At 33.5% G+C, this 16,804-nt stretch overlaps 1 protein-coding gene across 1 annotated transcript in view; it reads left to right on the forward strand.

Annotated features, from left to right (window-relative positions):
- Cul4 (cullin 4) overlaps window positions 1-16,804 on the forward strand; it is a 78,060-nt gene that overhangs the window by 4,603 nt on the left and 56,653 nt on the right. Inside the window, exon 2 of the mRNA XM_075377651.1 lies at window positions 14,508-14,681. Within this exon, the coding sequence (XP_075233766.1) occupies window positions 14,508-14,681 (174 nt within the window). The remainder of the gene's footprint in view (window positions 1-14,507; window positions 14,682-16,804) is intronic.

Genomic DNA, 16,804 nt, shown 5'->3' on the forward strand with positions numbered 1-16,804 from the left:
TGAGATTCCATAATCAATTTAAAAAAATGCATTAACTTGTAGACATTTCAGGTTTATGTGTTTAGTATCTGTATGTATGTGTATCTGAATAAAAGAAAATATATGTATTACAAAAATACGTAACTGTAATACAAAATAATTTTTCAAAATTGAGTTAAAAATACCTCCTCCATCAATGGTCACATGAATAAAACCATTGTTATCAATAGAAAACCAAACGTCACTGATTGGTCCCCTACTTGACCAAAAAAATGCTATCTGAGAGGATTTTTCCACCAACAAATTGGAATGTAAATGAATTCCATGATGTATAGTAGAATTCCCTCTGCTAATGGAGGGTTCAAGTTCTAATCATATGTTCTATATACTGTTGTATTTTATAAAAATTTTCATAACAAAAATTTTCCAATTAAAATTGAAACAAAATTTATTTGAAATTTTTATGTATGCTCAATGTGTCATGTTTCTTCCCCCCACTTAACATTGCAGATACCAAATTTTACATAGAATAACTAAATCACCCACATAGGCAATGTGAGAGTTAATTTTAATTTCATGGGTCATCCTATTGTATTCTGTTCTTAGTTAGAAAAATTATTCATTTTCTTTCTTTCAATGCCTTCAGAGAATTATTATGGACTTAATAATAAATCCATTAAAATAATAATAATTTGCTGATGTACTTTTTTGTTCAGTTTATTATAAGTGTATATGTAGCCATTGTAATTGTATCCCAGCTGCAGAATATATCTGTTTATAAATAATAATAATTTAGCAGAGATCTCTGTGAAAATGCTAAATGTAGATGACAGAAAGTGTAATAAACCAGAAAGTGAAAAAATTAATTTTTCTAAGTCAAAACTTTTTAATGATAACTTAATGAACTTACAGATGCTCTCAAAATACTTCTCTTTTACTTTGTTATATTGATTTGAATATTTTGGCAAATAAAGAGACTAAAATTTACTATATTTAGTGTTTACTGTTTATTATTTATACTCGTTTATATTTATTGTTTGGAAATTGAATCAAACTCAACCACTCATGCTACTGCACACGAGCAGCTGATGTGCCAAAACTGGGAACCCAGGGAGCTGGTGGGAAGTGAACTGCTGACTAAATTAGTTATCAGTTCAAAAAAAGAGATTCGACATAGCCACATAGAATGAGCGAACCAAATATCATGTTGGCCAAAAGAAGATCATAGCACAGGAACTAGCCAAATGCAAGATGTCAATTGCAACCTTGTCTGATCTATGGCTCTCTGAATCTGGATAGATGACAGTACAACTTGCAGTCTCATTGCTCAAGTCGTACTTGCAGCACGACTTGAGTCTCATTGGCAACAGGAGGTTGCCAATGAGACTATGACATTATTCTACTCTGGTAGTGATAAACAGGAAGCAAGTGTTGGGTTCATGCTGAACAGCCGAGCAGCTACAAGCATAATCACCTTCCAGCCAATATCAGGTTGGCTGCCAGTCGTCAGCATAGATGGCACCATCAAGACCCACATCCTGTCAGTCTATGCCCCAGCTGAAACAAGCTTTGTTTCGGCCAAGGATGAATTCTTTACCCAGCTACAACACACGCTGGATTTAATCCGAACAACTGAGGTAATCCTGGCTGGTGATTTCAATGCCCACATTGGTGTGGATAGGCTTGGGTGGGAGCTGATTATAAGCAACTTCTGGCATGGAGTCATCAATAACATTGGCCTGAGCTTATTGTCCTTCGCAGCATCAGATAATCTGGTTATGGGAAACATCATTTTCCAACACTCACTCAAGCACCAGATCACGTGGTGAAATTCATCTCGACTCTGCAGTATTGGATTAGGTCCTGATCAGTTCCGGTCATCACTCCAGGATGTGTATGTGCCATACGAGGACCAGATTGTGGATCTGATCATTACCTTGCTCAGGCCAAAATACTACACCTTCATCACGCCATGGGCAAGTCACCACCAACAACCAGACTGAACTGGTCACACCTGCTGGATCCCGTATGCAGGCAGGAATTGCAGATTGCACTCTAATTGCTTTGAACAACCAGCAACAAAGATGATGATGATGAGGAGAACCAGATATCTAAAGCCATCATGAATTGCACCAAACAATTGATCTGCCATAGAACGCAGCCGTGGATCTCAGATTAGTGCCTGGACATAGTGGAAAATGGAAACAACAAAAATTGACCAACTATGAATTTGTCAGCAATTAAACAAAGATGTCTGATGGAAAATGAATGAAGATAAGAGACATTTTGGAATGAGATAGCAGCTGACTTGGAAGAAGCTGCATTCAAACATGAAAACTAATCCTGTACCGCACACTCAGAAAGTTAAGCGGGAAGATAAAATCGACCAACTACATTTGAAAGATGGATGGATACTTTGTGTGATCACCAAAAGAATGGCTACAGCGCTGGAAGGCTCATGGACCATTATTCACCTTGGAGGAATTCAGATTGAATTCAAATATCTCGGATCACTGGTCTAAGAAAAGAAATTGGTATTTACAGCCAGGATTGGGCAGGCAGCTACAGCTTTCGCCTCACTAAAATGGTGCCTATGGAAGCGGACAAACATTACCATCTAAACAAAAATCTACCTCTTCTGCACACTTATCATGATAAACTTCAAAAGATCAGAAACTTGGATCCTCCTCCAAACAGACTTGCTTGAATCAGCCAGAGGTTTCCCAAATGCGATGCCTGCGCCAGAGCACACTTTATGACCATATCCAAAATGAAGTCATCAGATTCAGATATGAGCAGCAACCAACAGTTGAAGAGCAGATCCAAACGCGGAGGCTGAGATGATTTGATCATGTATACTGGATGGACTCAGGTCACATGCCACACAACTCCTCTGTAGACAACAACCTACTCAGTGGAATATTCAAAGAAAACTTGGATAAAAAACTTGCAGATGGCATGAGGAATCAGCGAACTAACCTTGACCAGGCCATGATCATTGCTATAGACTGTAAAGCATGGAAAAGCACTGTGAGAAAAGTTTGGAATCCTATGGCACCACAGAAGTGTATTGGTTGCACAGCGAGCCATCCCCTCCAGTTGCCAGCTAGGGATCAAAGAAGATTTATGTTTGTTAAATTTACTACTATTTAGTTAATTTGTTAAGTCAAGGTTATTATTTAATAAACCACTCCCATTGCTTATTGTGGAATTTGTAGTGATAAGTATTATGTCATTTAGGACCATTTAATTTAAACATAAAAAAGAAAAATCAATTATGTCTAAATAATATTAACCTAACCTAAATGTATGAATTTATATACTAATGACTTATTTTTCAATTGTTTTTTGCAAACAATGTAGGTTAAGAAATAGTGAAATCCTAAATGAATGTAGCTGTACAATAAACTTGCACCAAGTCATGGTTTTTTTTTTACTCTGCTGTAGTTGTTACAATTAACTTGTGTAATGTTTATAGATCAATATAAAGTACTATTTATTATATTTAGTTGTATATAATAACGTGTGTACATTAAGATGTATATATTATGAATCATCATCATCATGTGGTATTTTGCCTGTTGGCATGTTCCTGACACCACTGTTGTCTCAATCTGTTCCTGTTCTGTGATTCTCTTCATCTCATCATAACTTTCACTACCCTGTATGTCATTTATTAACTTCAGCTTCTTCCTGACCCTTCCTTTTTTTACCTTCAATGGAGCCTTCCAAGAACTGTATTTATTAGTCCCTTTCCCCTAATTATATGCCTGATCCAGTTACCTTTTCTTCTTCTGATAGCTGTCAATATTGTTCTATCTTCATTTATTGTTCTTAATACTTATGCATTACTTACTCTGTCCACCCATTTTATCTTCTCCATCTTCCTCCAGAAATCCACACCTCAAAAGCCTCAATCTTATCTTCCTCCTTTTTTCCCAGTGTCCATGATTCACTACCATACAAAAGTATACTTTAACCATAGTATTTTACCAATATCTTCCTCAGATTTAGATCCATGTTGCTGCAGAGTTTGTGTTTTCTTTCTAAAAAAAGGTCTCCTTTGCTATTGCAATTCTTGGCTTAATCTCTTCTTTACTCTTCCAGACTGCATTTAGTACTGTCTTGAGATATCTGTATCTTTTTATCTGTTCAATTTTTCCTTCTGCTGTTACAACATCCATATCTTCCCTCTCATTTATCTTCATAACTTTTGTTTTTCTCACATTTATTTTCATTCCACTTCCAATGTTTTTATATTTCTTATACTGTCAAGAGTGTCTTTAGTTATAATCAGCATATTGTCAGCCAGTTTGATACTATTTCCATTACCCTTGCTTACTTCTTTTTGGCCATCCAATATTTCATCGACATAAAGGGTGAACAGTATTTGTGATATACAGCAGTCTTGCCTCACTCCTCTGTCTAATTCTTAACAATTTATAAGATTCTCATTTATTTTCCCAGCAGCTTTTTGCTTCGTATTTGATTAGGTTCCTATCTTTCCAATCAACTCTTTTTCTTTCAGAATTTCAAATAACCTTTCCAACTGTACTCTGTCAAATACCTTTTCCTTATCTGTAAAACACAAGTACAGTCTTCTTCCTCTTTCAAAACATCATTCTCCAGTAATTCTGATCTTTCCTAAAGCTTCTCTTCTTCCTTTTCCCTTTCTGAATCCAAACTGTTCTTCTCCAGCATTCTCTTACGTTTTTTGTAATAAACTTCTATTCATAACTCTCAGCATTATTTTTACAACATGTGAACTAAGATGAGCCAAGTTCTATGTTCTTCACATTTTTTGGTTCTAATCTTTTTAGATATTAGTATCATTATTGTTTATCAAAATCCGACCATACTCCATTATCATAAATTGGATTGCACATTGAAATTATTTTATCTATTCCTTCATCTTTTATACGTTAAAAGAGTTCTATTGGAAATTCATCTACTTTTGTTGCTTTCCTGTTCTTCATGTCTTTAATTCTCTTCTTCCACAACTTTTTCCATCTCAGCTACCCACCCGTGTTTCATGTTCCCTTCTCCCTACATACAAGTCTTGTATCTAGTCTTCCCATCGTTTAATTATCTCATCTTCTTTTTATATGCTTTTACCATCTTTCTTCACAATTCTTCTCCTTTTATAAATAGGATTTCTTCTTTCCCATGTGCTGTACCTTCTTATACAACATATACCTGTTTTTCTTTTTTAAATCTTTTTACATTCTTTTAGTCACCTTTCCTCAGCTTTATGTGTTAATATATTTAATTTGTTACACAAATATTTGATAGATTGTTCTGTTGTATCTCTTACTCTATTTTTATATTTCCTCTTTCTTCCATTTTTTTTTAATCTTTTCTTGTGTTACCCAAGGTTTCTTTCTTTGTCCGGGTGCCTTCATACATATCATCATCATTCATCCTCTGAAGTAATACCTCACAGTGGTTCTGGAGGAGAACAGAAAAATTAGAGTAGCTTCCCTCATAGATGATTTTATTCTTGAACCCATTTCTTTTTTTTCTGCTGGTTCATTTTCTCTTTACCTTGATTAATTGCCTTTGTCAAAAAATCACCTACTTTTACTTTCCCTATGCCCTCTGAACACCTGAACTATTACTAGATCTTTTGGCAGTATTCCAATCCTTAAAGCCATTACTCTTATCATCCAGATAAATTATTTTTTTACTCTTCTTGCTAAACTATTTTTTTACACTATTCCTACTCTTTTTTTCCTCTTTCAATTCCTGAGTAATATAAGGTAACTTCATCACTTCTTAACTCCTCTTTCCTTTCATTTAGCCTCACTTATCCTAGTATATCCATTTTATTTATTTTTATCTCTCCAAGTTTTGTAACTCACCTGACAACAATAATGTTCATATATTCCATGTACTTATTTTCATTGCCTTGTCTTTTCTATGACATTCCTTCTGCTGCTTCCTCCAGAGATCCAAATGGAAAGTCATTTTATCTTCGTAATATTTAACGAATGAAAACATCACAATGGCGCCTTTTTTCTCCCTTCCCCTCAAGGCCTGATCCACGATCCCATATAACATGGCCTTGAGGGTGCCAGTTGCCTCTACTGCCCTGCAAGGCCATGCCAGACCTGGCTAGCTATGCCATTCCTGATAGTACCCCCCAGTGGCTGGGTCTCAGTCTTTTAATAAGCATCTGCCTGTAATCCAAGGTTTCCTACCGGGGCCCCAGATTGGGTCTCGGTCTTAATTTTCCCCACCTAAAGACCCCAGGAATCCCCTTTCAATCATTGAAGGTGGGACACCAGAGCATCCCATCCCCTCCTGAACGGGGCTGTCCTCCCTGCCATAACGCTAACACCCCTCACCCATCTTCCACTTCTTCTAGGGTCTTCTTTTGGATAATATTCTCTACTGACTAAAGACCAGTTTCACTCACCCTGAAGCATTTCCTCCACTATATTATCTGCAGTAACCATTCCCAGCCGCATCCGCATCATCATCCTGCCTTCCTCCCACCTTGGGCACTGAAAGACAGTATGTTCTGCATATCCCGCTCTCCAAAATACTGGCAGCTTTCAGACGGCCATCTATTCCTGCTGCATATATTGCTATTAAAGCTACCATATCCCGATAAAAGTTGGGTTAGCTCAAACATGAGTTCCCCGTGCTCACGTCTGAGCCAAGGCCTGATATCTGGTATTAACTTCTTCGTCCGAGACCCACCTTTGATCCAGCCCATCTCTCCTGCCAGTGCTCTGTTGTCTCCTTCCTGGTCACGCACTTTATCATCCCTTCTCTTCTTTGCACCTGTTCTTCCACCAAGAGCTCCATAGGGGGGAGCGAGGCAATCACCAGAACTGCCTCTGTAGAGACTGTTCAGTAAGCTGTAGCAAAGCCGATTGCCAGTTGGCGCTGCAGCCCTGCAAGCCTCCAAACCACCACTTTTGTGCACACTGGCACGGCATACAAGGCAACAGATCGAGCCACCACTGCCAGATCCTCCTCTTTGATGAGCTCGGCCTGCCAACCTTGCTCATGAGCCTTGAGTCAGCCGACACTGTTCTACCTGCCTTGTCAACTGCCTCCCTGATATGATCTTGAAAGGCTGTCCAGCTGTTGAGCCAAACCCCCAGGTATTTGTCTCTACTGACTGGCTCTATAATGACCCCCCTTACCTGTAGCCTGATGGGGGAGAGTTGCCTTCTCCCAGCCATCACCAGCAGCTTTGTTTTCTCTGCAATAAGACTAAGGTCGTGGCCTGCCAACCATATCTGTTGAACAATAGAATGGCTCGTTCACCTTTCCTGATTATCTCCTCTTCTGTTCTGGTGACTAATACCATGGAGACATCATCGGCAAAACCGGTAACTGAAACTCCCTCAGGATACCGCAACCTGAGGATGCCATCATATGCTAGGTTCCACAGGATCGGTCCAATTACCGAACCTTGCGAAGCACCGCGCTCTATACTAGTCATAATTTAATTTCCTTACCCTCTGCATGACCATCTATCCTCTTGCCAATAAAATGGCGCCTGACTAAGAAAAAGTAATAACAGTGGTATTCCGTTGCTTTTTGTTTCCTAATTCATTGACTTCCTGTTGAAGTTTCTACCGCCTTTGGTGGTGATTTTTCACTCCCAGGGCAATAGAGTGCCCAAACCCATACTGTTCATCTGCCCTCCAAAAAGGTTGTTGACACTTGCAGGAGTGGAGCTTCTTATCCCAGGATCAATTTGGTTCCTTCATTCATTAGCTGCTTGTATATACCAACTAACTTAAATATATACAGCTGTTGCCCCCTCTACCGCGGCGAGGCGAAATTCAGGATTTTCCCTTCATGAAATCTAAGACCTAATTGGCCTTTCTTAGGTTCTCTAATACTTTGAGAGGATATTATGTATACTCTTATTCATTAAACCAGCACTACTCAAACCGCGGTACGTGTACTATTGACGGAATACAGAGGTTGTCAGGTGATACTCAAACAAACATAACAATAAAAAAAATAAATACATAAATTTTGTACTGTAATAATTATATTACAAAATTATTAGTACAACAGATAATATATATAATTAATATTTATTTATTATTACTATTAATACAGAGGATCAGTGCTTCTCAAACCTTTTTTAATATATTATAATTCAAAAGTATTTTATCATGCATTTCCTTTTCCCCTTATTTGAGGAAATTATTTATGTATAGCAGTATTAAGAATATCACTTATTCAGCCAGAAAGAACGACCACACAATACTGTACATACATGTCACAGTGCATATGTGTTCTATACATGCATTGTATTCTACAAGCATGGATATGGTTTTTAATGGCCGCTATAAAAAGATTACCACACTTCCTCTAGCAGTTAAGCAAGTTAGTTGTTATCGTACAGACAGATTGATACAGTTGTTATCGGTTTTTACAAACACTGATAATCTGATTTGAAAATATTATTATTGTGTTACTTTTTTCATTTGATAAAACTGAAGTATTAGTGTTGGCTTACATATCCCGAAAGAGACTTTTTTTCTTATATGCATACTTATTTATGTTCTTTGCCTGAATTAATTTGGTTTAGTTTAGTTCACATAAAATATAAATCAACATGAATAAATGGTTTAATAGAGCAACAACAGAAAAAACATCGTTAGTTAAGAACCCTGTACCATTGAGCTCTACCTCAAAATCGGAATTTGCAATGAGTTAAATATTTTTCCTACTAAAATACATAAAGTTAAAAGAAAATATGATGCTGAATACATTAATTTTGGATTTACTGTTGTGGATGTAAATAATGAGCCACACCTCAATGTGTAATCTGACCAAAAAATGAAACCCTCATTATTGAAAAAGTTCCTTAGTACTAAACATTTAATATTACAAAAATAAATCTAAGGATTATTTTCTTAAAAAATTGTCAGAGATAAAATACACAAAGAAAATTATGCCTTCTTTTACAGTCAGAGCTAAAAAAGCAGTAGACATGTAGACATCTTTCTTAATAAGCTTAAGTATAGAAAAGTGTGGAGAAGCTCATACTGTTGGTGAAGAGCTGTTAATTGCTGTGAAAGATGGTGACGTGGTGTTTGAGTGAATTGTCAGCTAAACATCTAGATACATTACCACTGTCAAATGACACCATGCGCCACAGAATTGAAACCATGGTGGTAAATGCTATAGAGAACTTTTAATTTCAGTCAAAAATTGTGGATTTTTCGCTATATAACTCGAATAGAGCACAGGTGTATAAAACTAAAGAGCATTATTTATTTTGTGATGAGCAATCAACACCAACCACCGCTGGTGAAATATTCTAAAAGTTAACAGAAAATGGTCTGGACTGGAAGCAATGTGTTGGCTTCTGTTCTGAAGGTGCTTGAGCTGCACAGGAAAATATGGAGATGTTGCCACCAAAGTAAAATCTGTTAAAGAAAATTTTACCCTCACTCATTGCAGCATCCACAGAGAAGTTTTGGCAGTAAAATGAATGTCTGAACTGTTTAAGCACTATCTCCTGCAGGCCATAAAGGTAGTCAACTGTATTAAATCGCAGGCATTAAACTTGTTTGTTTTTGAAATGTCATCTGAAATAGGTGGTGACCACATTCAGTTACTGCTATACACATGACTTTCTAAAGAAAAGCCATCTCGCCTGCTTAGTGCTAAGCAGGTTATTTAAGCTTCATTCAGAGGTCAGGTGTTCCTAATGGATATTGATTTTGAATTGCTAGATTGACCATTTCAGAATCAAGCTGTGGATCACAACACTAGTCTACTTACTTGATATTTTTAATTGCCTCATTGACTTAAATTTAAGTTTACAAGGTGAAACAACAAATCTGTATTTAGTAGACACAAAATTTGTTCATTGATTGTAAACGCCATTGTCCACTGCTTGCTGAAACTTTTGAAGAATATTTTAAAGACTATTCTGAATTCCTATAAATATGAAACCTTTTCCTGTTTGATATCCTTCCTGAAACTAACAGCAAAACAGAATCTTTGGTAGAAGTATCTCATAAAGTAGGTTTGAAAATGGAATTTACTAGAGTTATTTGAATTTTGGGATAATATTTAAAAATCCTTTGCTATCCAGAAGAACATTGTTATTTTTAATTCTATTTTTTACCACATATCTTTGTGAAACTGGATTTTCTGCTGTGGTGAGAGTAAAAAATAGATTTTGTAATAAGTAGAACTTAATTTGTACTTAAAACTGAACAAGATATCTCTTAACTTCTTTCAAGCATGTGACACCATCCTTCTCACAGAATTTTTAGTTTTCAAGAATATTATAATCATAATGTAAGTAAATGTATAATGTAATATTTCTTTGTAAAGTAAATAAATGTTTTGTAAAAAATTTACAATACATTTTTTTGTATAAAATAAGGAGATATTTTCAAAAAAGATTGTATTTTTTTATCACTTTACCATTCTGAGACTCTATTGCTATTCTAATAATGTATTAATTTAATTGTTAAGTGATACGCTTCTGATCGGCAGTTCACATAAGTGGTATGTTAAAAAAAGTTTTTAGTATCGCTGCATTAAATCATTGTTGAATACTGTTATTGTAGTATCTGTAAAACAGTGTATTACTTAAACAGTTGTATGTGCTAGTATTCCACTGCATTGAATTGTACTGTAATTATTTATTATATAACTTTGCTCAGTGTTACACATCAGTTACATAAAAACCACTAGCAGTCATTTTTAATTTTTATTAAAAGAGAATTATAAAGACTATTAAAGATTTACAGTTGTTTAATTTTTTCCTATCTCTGTAAAAATAGAATAGTAAGGAATGTATTAAGAATATAAAGAAATCAAATCTGTAAATGGCTTTAATGATTCACTGCAGACATGAATCATTAGATGTAAAATAATATTTGACTATGTCTATGATAATAATTGAATCAAGAAAGTTATCGACAGCTGGTTCTTGGTTGCATTTAAATTGAATTTTCTTCAGAATCTGCCAACTGGACCCATGAAATAGATTTTTTCCGCTATTTTTTTTTTTTTTTTTTTTTTTTTTTTTTTTACATCCAAAATTCTAAATAACACATTCCTATTTGATTCAGTTGTTCATTTCAACAATTATTTAACTTGAAAGATCATCTTTACAATTCATCCATAAATACAGTGGATTGACTTTTGCTGATGTATTTTTTATGGTTATAAATGTGTAGTTATTTTCTCTTTTCTGTCAGATCTTTCATATAACAAACAGATGTTGTGATTTTCTTTACACTAACCTGAATCAAAGGTAACACTTCTCAGTTCCCCAAAATCAGAAGTTTCTTGGGAGTGCAAAATGCTTAGTTCTACTGTAGGAGTGTAGGAATACATTTTTCTATTAAAAATAACACACCATTCATCTGATTGTATACTAAATATACTTAAATCTTAACACACCATTCATCTGATTGTATGCTAAATCTACTTACATTTTTTTCCTTTCAGTGCCGTATTTAGATGCCCAAACTGAAAGCTTGAGCAATCCTTTTTCTAGGCCTTTTTGGTGGAATACTTATTGATTTTTTTTACTGGTTTCTTCTTTAATAAACTTATAAATACAAATGAGATTGAAAATTATGTGATTTAAATAAGATTTAAATTGAATGTGTTCATTTGGTATATTGTTCTGTATTTTTGTGTGTGAATCCGTCTGTGTGTCTAGAATTACAAGGAAGATGTCAATGTGTTTGGATTTGTAATACATGCTTATGAGATTGTTTTTTAGTTTTTTACTTTCAGTCTTTTGTTTGAAATTGTGTCTTTTGACTGATGTATAACAATGTGCAGAGTAGTTTAGTTTATTTATTTCAGTGGTGCTGTGTTTGTTGATTATGCTCTGTGTATAATGATTTGTTTTGATTGTGCTCTGTGTGTAATAATCTATTTTGTTTATTTACTTAGTGCAGGATTGGCTCATTGAATATGCTGTTTTATCCATTAGTACGTACTAGGTATTTTAGTTCAATGACTTTTTCTACATGGTCTTCAAATGATGTATATGTTGAGTTTTCCGTGGATTATATTTCTGAAAACTGAAAAACTGATAGTTTGTAAGGTTCAGTGGTTTGAGGGATTTTGAATAAGTATCAGTTAGTTGTTGGCTTTTTGTATACTTAGAAAGTATGTTGTTGTTGGTTGTTTTTTTATGGTTGAGAGGTTAAGAAAATTTACTTATTTTATTTTTGTTCAGATCGTAAATTTTAATTTGCGGTATATTTTGTTTATTAATAGTTCACATTGTCTTGTGTTGTCCTGGAATAATATTCCACGTTCCTTTTTATTTATTAGTTTATTTATTTATTTTTTTTAATTTGTCTTGCAAATCACAAAATAGGTACATTTTCTTATAACATGGCATTACCAAATTATACTCATATATGCAGCAAATAGGAAAATAAAGTAAAATTAATGTATAAAACGGTACAAAATATTAAAACAAATTTGCCAAAATAACAAACATGAATCTAATGATTAACAATATATTTATAATTTTCCCCCCATATACATACAGTTATAACTATCAAAATATATTATACAAAAAATGTGTAGACATATCAGAAATATACACCAGAACTGTACAATTTCTAGTATAATACTGGAATGTAGAATTAATAGAATAAGTACTGTACATCATTTTGGTGTTCAATGAAGTAGTACAATAAATAACTGAGAGAACAAAATACAAGGGATTAATTCACTTCATTTAATATTCAATGAGGACAGTCCAGTTTATCATTTATAAATCCTTAGACCAAGAAAATTATGTAGTTTTGTGAAATCATGGGAATAACTAGAATCTAATGGTTGGATTACACCAATTAACTTAAAATGATGCACTGTTATTTTTAAATCATTCATTACCAATCCATTGTTGGCAAATCACAAGTTAATACTTATTTCAAATAGATGACTATTTTACCTCTACCAACTTAACCTCATTAGTTAGTCATTTAGAGAATGTAAACTTTTTAAAATTTAATCAAAAACAATCATTATGGCATTAGCTTAGCAGGAATGAGAAATAAACATTTTTGAAATTTAAGTTGGTAAAAATCGATTATTTGAGAATTCCAACTTTATTTATTCATTCTATTGTGAACAACTATATTTTAATTAAATTATGTTTTGATAAAAATGTTTTTATAAGTTGAATATAGCTTATTTTTATGAATGGGCTCTCATTACAGTGTAAGAAAAGTAAAAAGAATTTTCATAATACAGTAAGCTAAAGCTGTAGAGAATTGTTGTTGTTAAGTTAATAGTACTATTATCTTTTCTACTAAGATCACTATAGTTTCTATGTTTAGAACTGCTTATGTTTCTTAGCTTCATTCTTTTATCTCTTTTTGATGCGTTTCAAAACCACTCATTCAAAACATATTGTTGCACTTCAGTCCAATAAGTTTTGAATGAAACCAAGAAAAGTAAGCAGTACTAAACATAGAAACTGTAGAGAATCTTCATTTATTTATATATCTTTATTATTTTCCTGTCTAGATAGCGCTATAGCTCTAGAAGGGAAAGTAATGTAATTAGTCCAATTTGAACATGTGTGGGTTTCACAGGATTGTGACCTAAGGAACCCAAAAAACTGGATGGAAATTTTCTGGATGTTAATGTTCATATCTACGCGCGTGTGTGTGTGTGTGTGTGTGTGTTATTAAAAAATAACAATATTTGGAAAAAATTTTTGCAAAATCGCACCCCCACCCTAAAAAATTATGTTGTAGTCATCAGCTGTGTTGTGACGTCACAGGTGAGTGGTAGAATTAAATAAATGATTAATATTTGAAGTGTAAAAAAGTAAGAGTCGGTCTGGGTAGGTCTCAAACTCGATTGCTTGGTTTATTTGGTACCTGGTACGTTAAGCTTCGCAGCTACACCAGTGTGCCAAAACAAGCGAAATTACAAGTAAACTGTTATAAGTGCAAGCGAAATGTGTTCTATGTAAGTTGTGAAATCACATTAATGTAGCTGGTGCTGACCATTGCTGCTAGTACTGTCACACCCGCCCGAATTAAATATGGTATGCATGCACGCCTAGATTTTATTTAAATAAAATGATAAATATTTTAAATTAAGTCGTGTATTTATGTATGTAAGCCGTGCATCAGAAATAATCTATAGTTGTAGGTCTTTCCTGTAGTTGCGTGACAGGAAAGTCCTATAACTATGTTGTCAGCTTTTTTTTTTTACTTTTTTTTTTTATTTTGATCATTTCATGATTTCTATATTTTCAGAGGTTACAGCCATATATAAAAACTGTTAGTTTTTGAAGGGTTTTTCTCTAACCTACTCTGAACCACTTTTTTTTAAGACATTAGTGCTGCTTAACATCCTATTTTTGGCAGAATAATTTTTTATTGTTTATGTTTAGTCATAATCAAGGAAATAAAAATTAGTTGCTCTGAACAGAAAGTAATTATAATTCTACATTCTATGTCATTGTTTGTATTTATCTTTTGAAGTAGTAATATTTGTATTTTAGAAATTTGATCCATTAAATTTTGTTTCAGAAAAGCCAAAGCTTCCAGAAAATTATCAAGAAAAGACATGGGAAAAATTAACAGAAGCTGTGGTAGCAATTCAGACATCCAAATCAATTAAATATAGTTTAGAAGAATTGTATCAAGCCGTAGAGAATATGTGTAATCATAAAATGGCTTCCACATTATATACTAATCTACGAGGTCAGTTGAATCTTTTTCCATTTATTCTGTCCATTTATAGTGTTACATAATGATTTAATTGAATGAAATCATACTATACTATTTCATACTGAAATGATACCATACTATAATAACATCAGTCATCCTTAGAATTCATTTGATTTTGAACAGAAAGGAACAGAAATTTGAATTTTTAACAGAAATCTTTTATTGTGTTTGACCATACATATATAATGACTTTTCTTTTATATTACTCTGAAATTGTATATTAAAGAACTTATAAATGCCTTGCTTATTTAAAGCGGATGACATCTCTAATTTATTAGAAATTAAGAAAAAAGTTTAATAAATGCACTAGTTAAACTGCCAATAACGCTTAGCTTTTGTGTTTATTATAGAAATTGTTAAGTTGATTTATTTTGAATGATTGACTTTGTCGATCATTCAAATGTGTATGGATGGTGAAGTAATATAAACATTTCTTAACCTATATTTATGTTAAAATTTATAAAAATATAACAGAGATTTAAATTTTTTTTCTTGCAACTTTGAAAATATGTCTTTAAAATAAGTAATTTCAGATGACTTGGAATGTAGTGGTGGATTAAGTAAAAGCCCAATAGTTCAAAGCACTATTAAACAAATCTTACTACTTTATATGATTGTCAACTACTTTAGGAAATTGTCAATAAAGTAAATAAGCTTAGCCTAATGTATTGTGTATTTATAGATTAGCAGGCAATGAATGAAGTTCTCAGTGTGAATACATAGACCTGAAGGTAAAGGACTGTGTTAGAAACCACACAGAGAAGGAAGGAAATTAAAGCATCAAATGTAAATGAGATCATTATTGTACACAATCTGAAATAGATACCACCTATCAAAGTTTTAAAAGGATTAGGAGAAAGACATTGAAAACGTTTGTAGAAAAGCAATAACGTATCGATTGGGAGCATAACAAGCTTGTTAACTGGGCAGGTAAAGGCACTGTGATTCTTTTGAGTAGTAATGACATGAAGAATGCTATTGAATCCTTCATGAAGTTTGATTAATTTTGTGTGTGATAGGTTTAAAGGAAGAGTTTATTAAATTTGATGCTTGCAGTATTAAAATATAAAGAAAAAAATGGCCAGGAGGAAGAATCATATCTTGCCAGGAGAAAAATCTTTGTAGGGATAACTGTTCAAAACTGTAAGCAAGTAACACTGAATATAGTACTGAAGTAAGACCTTATCTTTTCAAATTTGAATTTGGCGGTTTCCTCGACTCAAAATTTTATGCAGCAGGTAGACTGATCATTTTATCAGCCTGTATTGTGATCCGCTAGGTAGGAGAAATTCTGTTCATTGGGTCATTTTTCAAACTTTTTTCTGTTAGAGAAACATGTCAGACAGAAGGTGATCAATGAGTCAACATGTGCGATTGTGTTATTTGTTTAGAGATATGTATTAAAGATAAACAGCTTTAGTTCACATTCTGACTGATGTACACATAATAGTTCATTGTGTAGTTGGCATTAATAGTAAAACGTCCCATAAAGTCATTACTCTTGGACAGAATCAGAGACAGCGTGTTGGTTCTGTAAGTAAGCAAATTGGATATTAAAGATTGGTAAGGTTTGGCCTAATTCGGTTTTGAACGTGAGATCAAAACCTACTGCTTTACTTAAGTTTACTGCTTTTCTTAAGTATTAAAATGTAGTACCTTGCTCAATTGTTTTGCACATAATACTTTCTTATTTTTCTATATTTCCTTACAATAGATTTTAATTAGACTACTAATGTAATCATTTATCTCATAAAAATCTCTAGGTCCTACATGCTGAATTTTAAGAACAGTTCTTTCTATATTTTAATCGAATTGACTTAAAATGAAATGTTTTGAAAACAATATCAATGGAGCACTTTGTTGGAAAATCAAATTTAAATTAACTTAATATTCTGACTCTTAAAGTAAACAAAATCAATTTAAAAAATTTTTTTAACATGTTCCTTTACCCAATTTGTGACTTTTCTGTAATCCTGAAACATTTTTTGCAAAAACAAATTCTTGTAAGTGTAACACCACGAGATATTGGATTAAGTGTTTCATACTGTTTACTTCTATTGCAGTGTCTATTGATGTCCTTATCATTACAGTTACTT

Source organism: Lycorma delicatula, chromosome 1 (genome assembly GCF_047948215.1).
Source record: "Lycorma delicatula isolate Av1 chromosome 1, ASM4794821v1, whole genome shotgun sequence".
NCBI classification, from domain to species: Eukaryota; Metazoa; Arthropoda; class Insecta; order Hemiptera; family Fulgoridae; genus Lycorma; species Lycorma delicatula.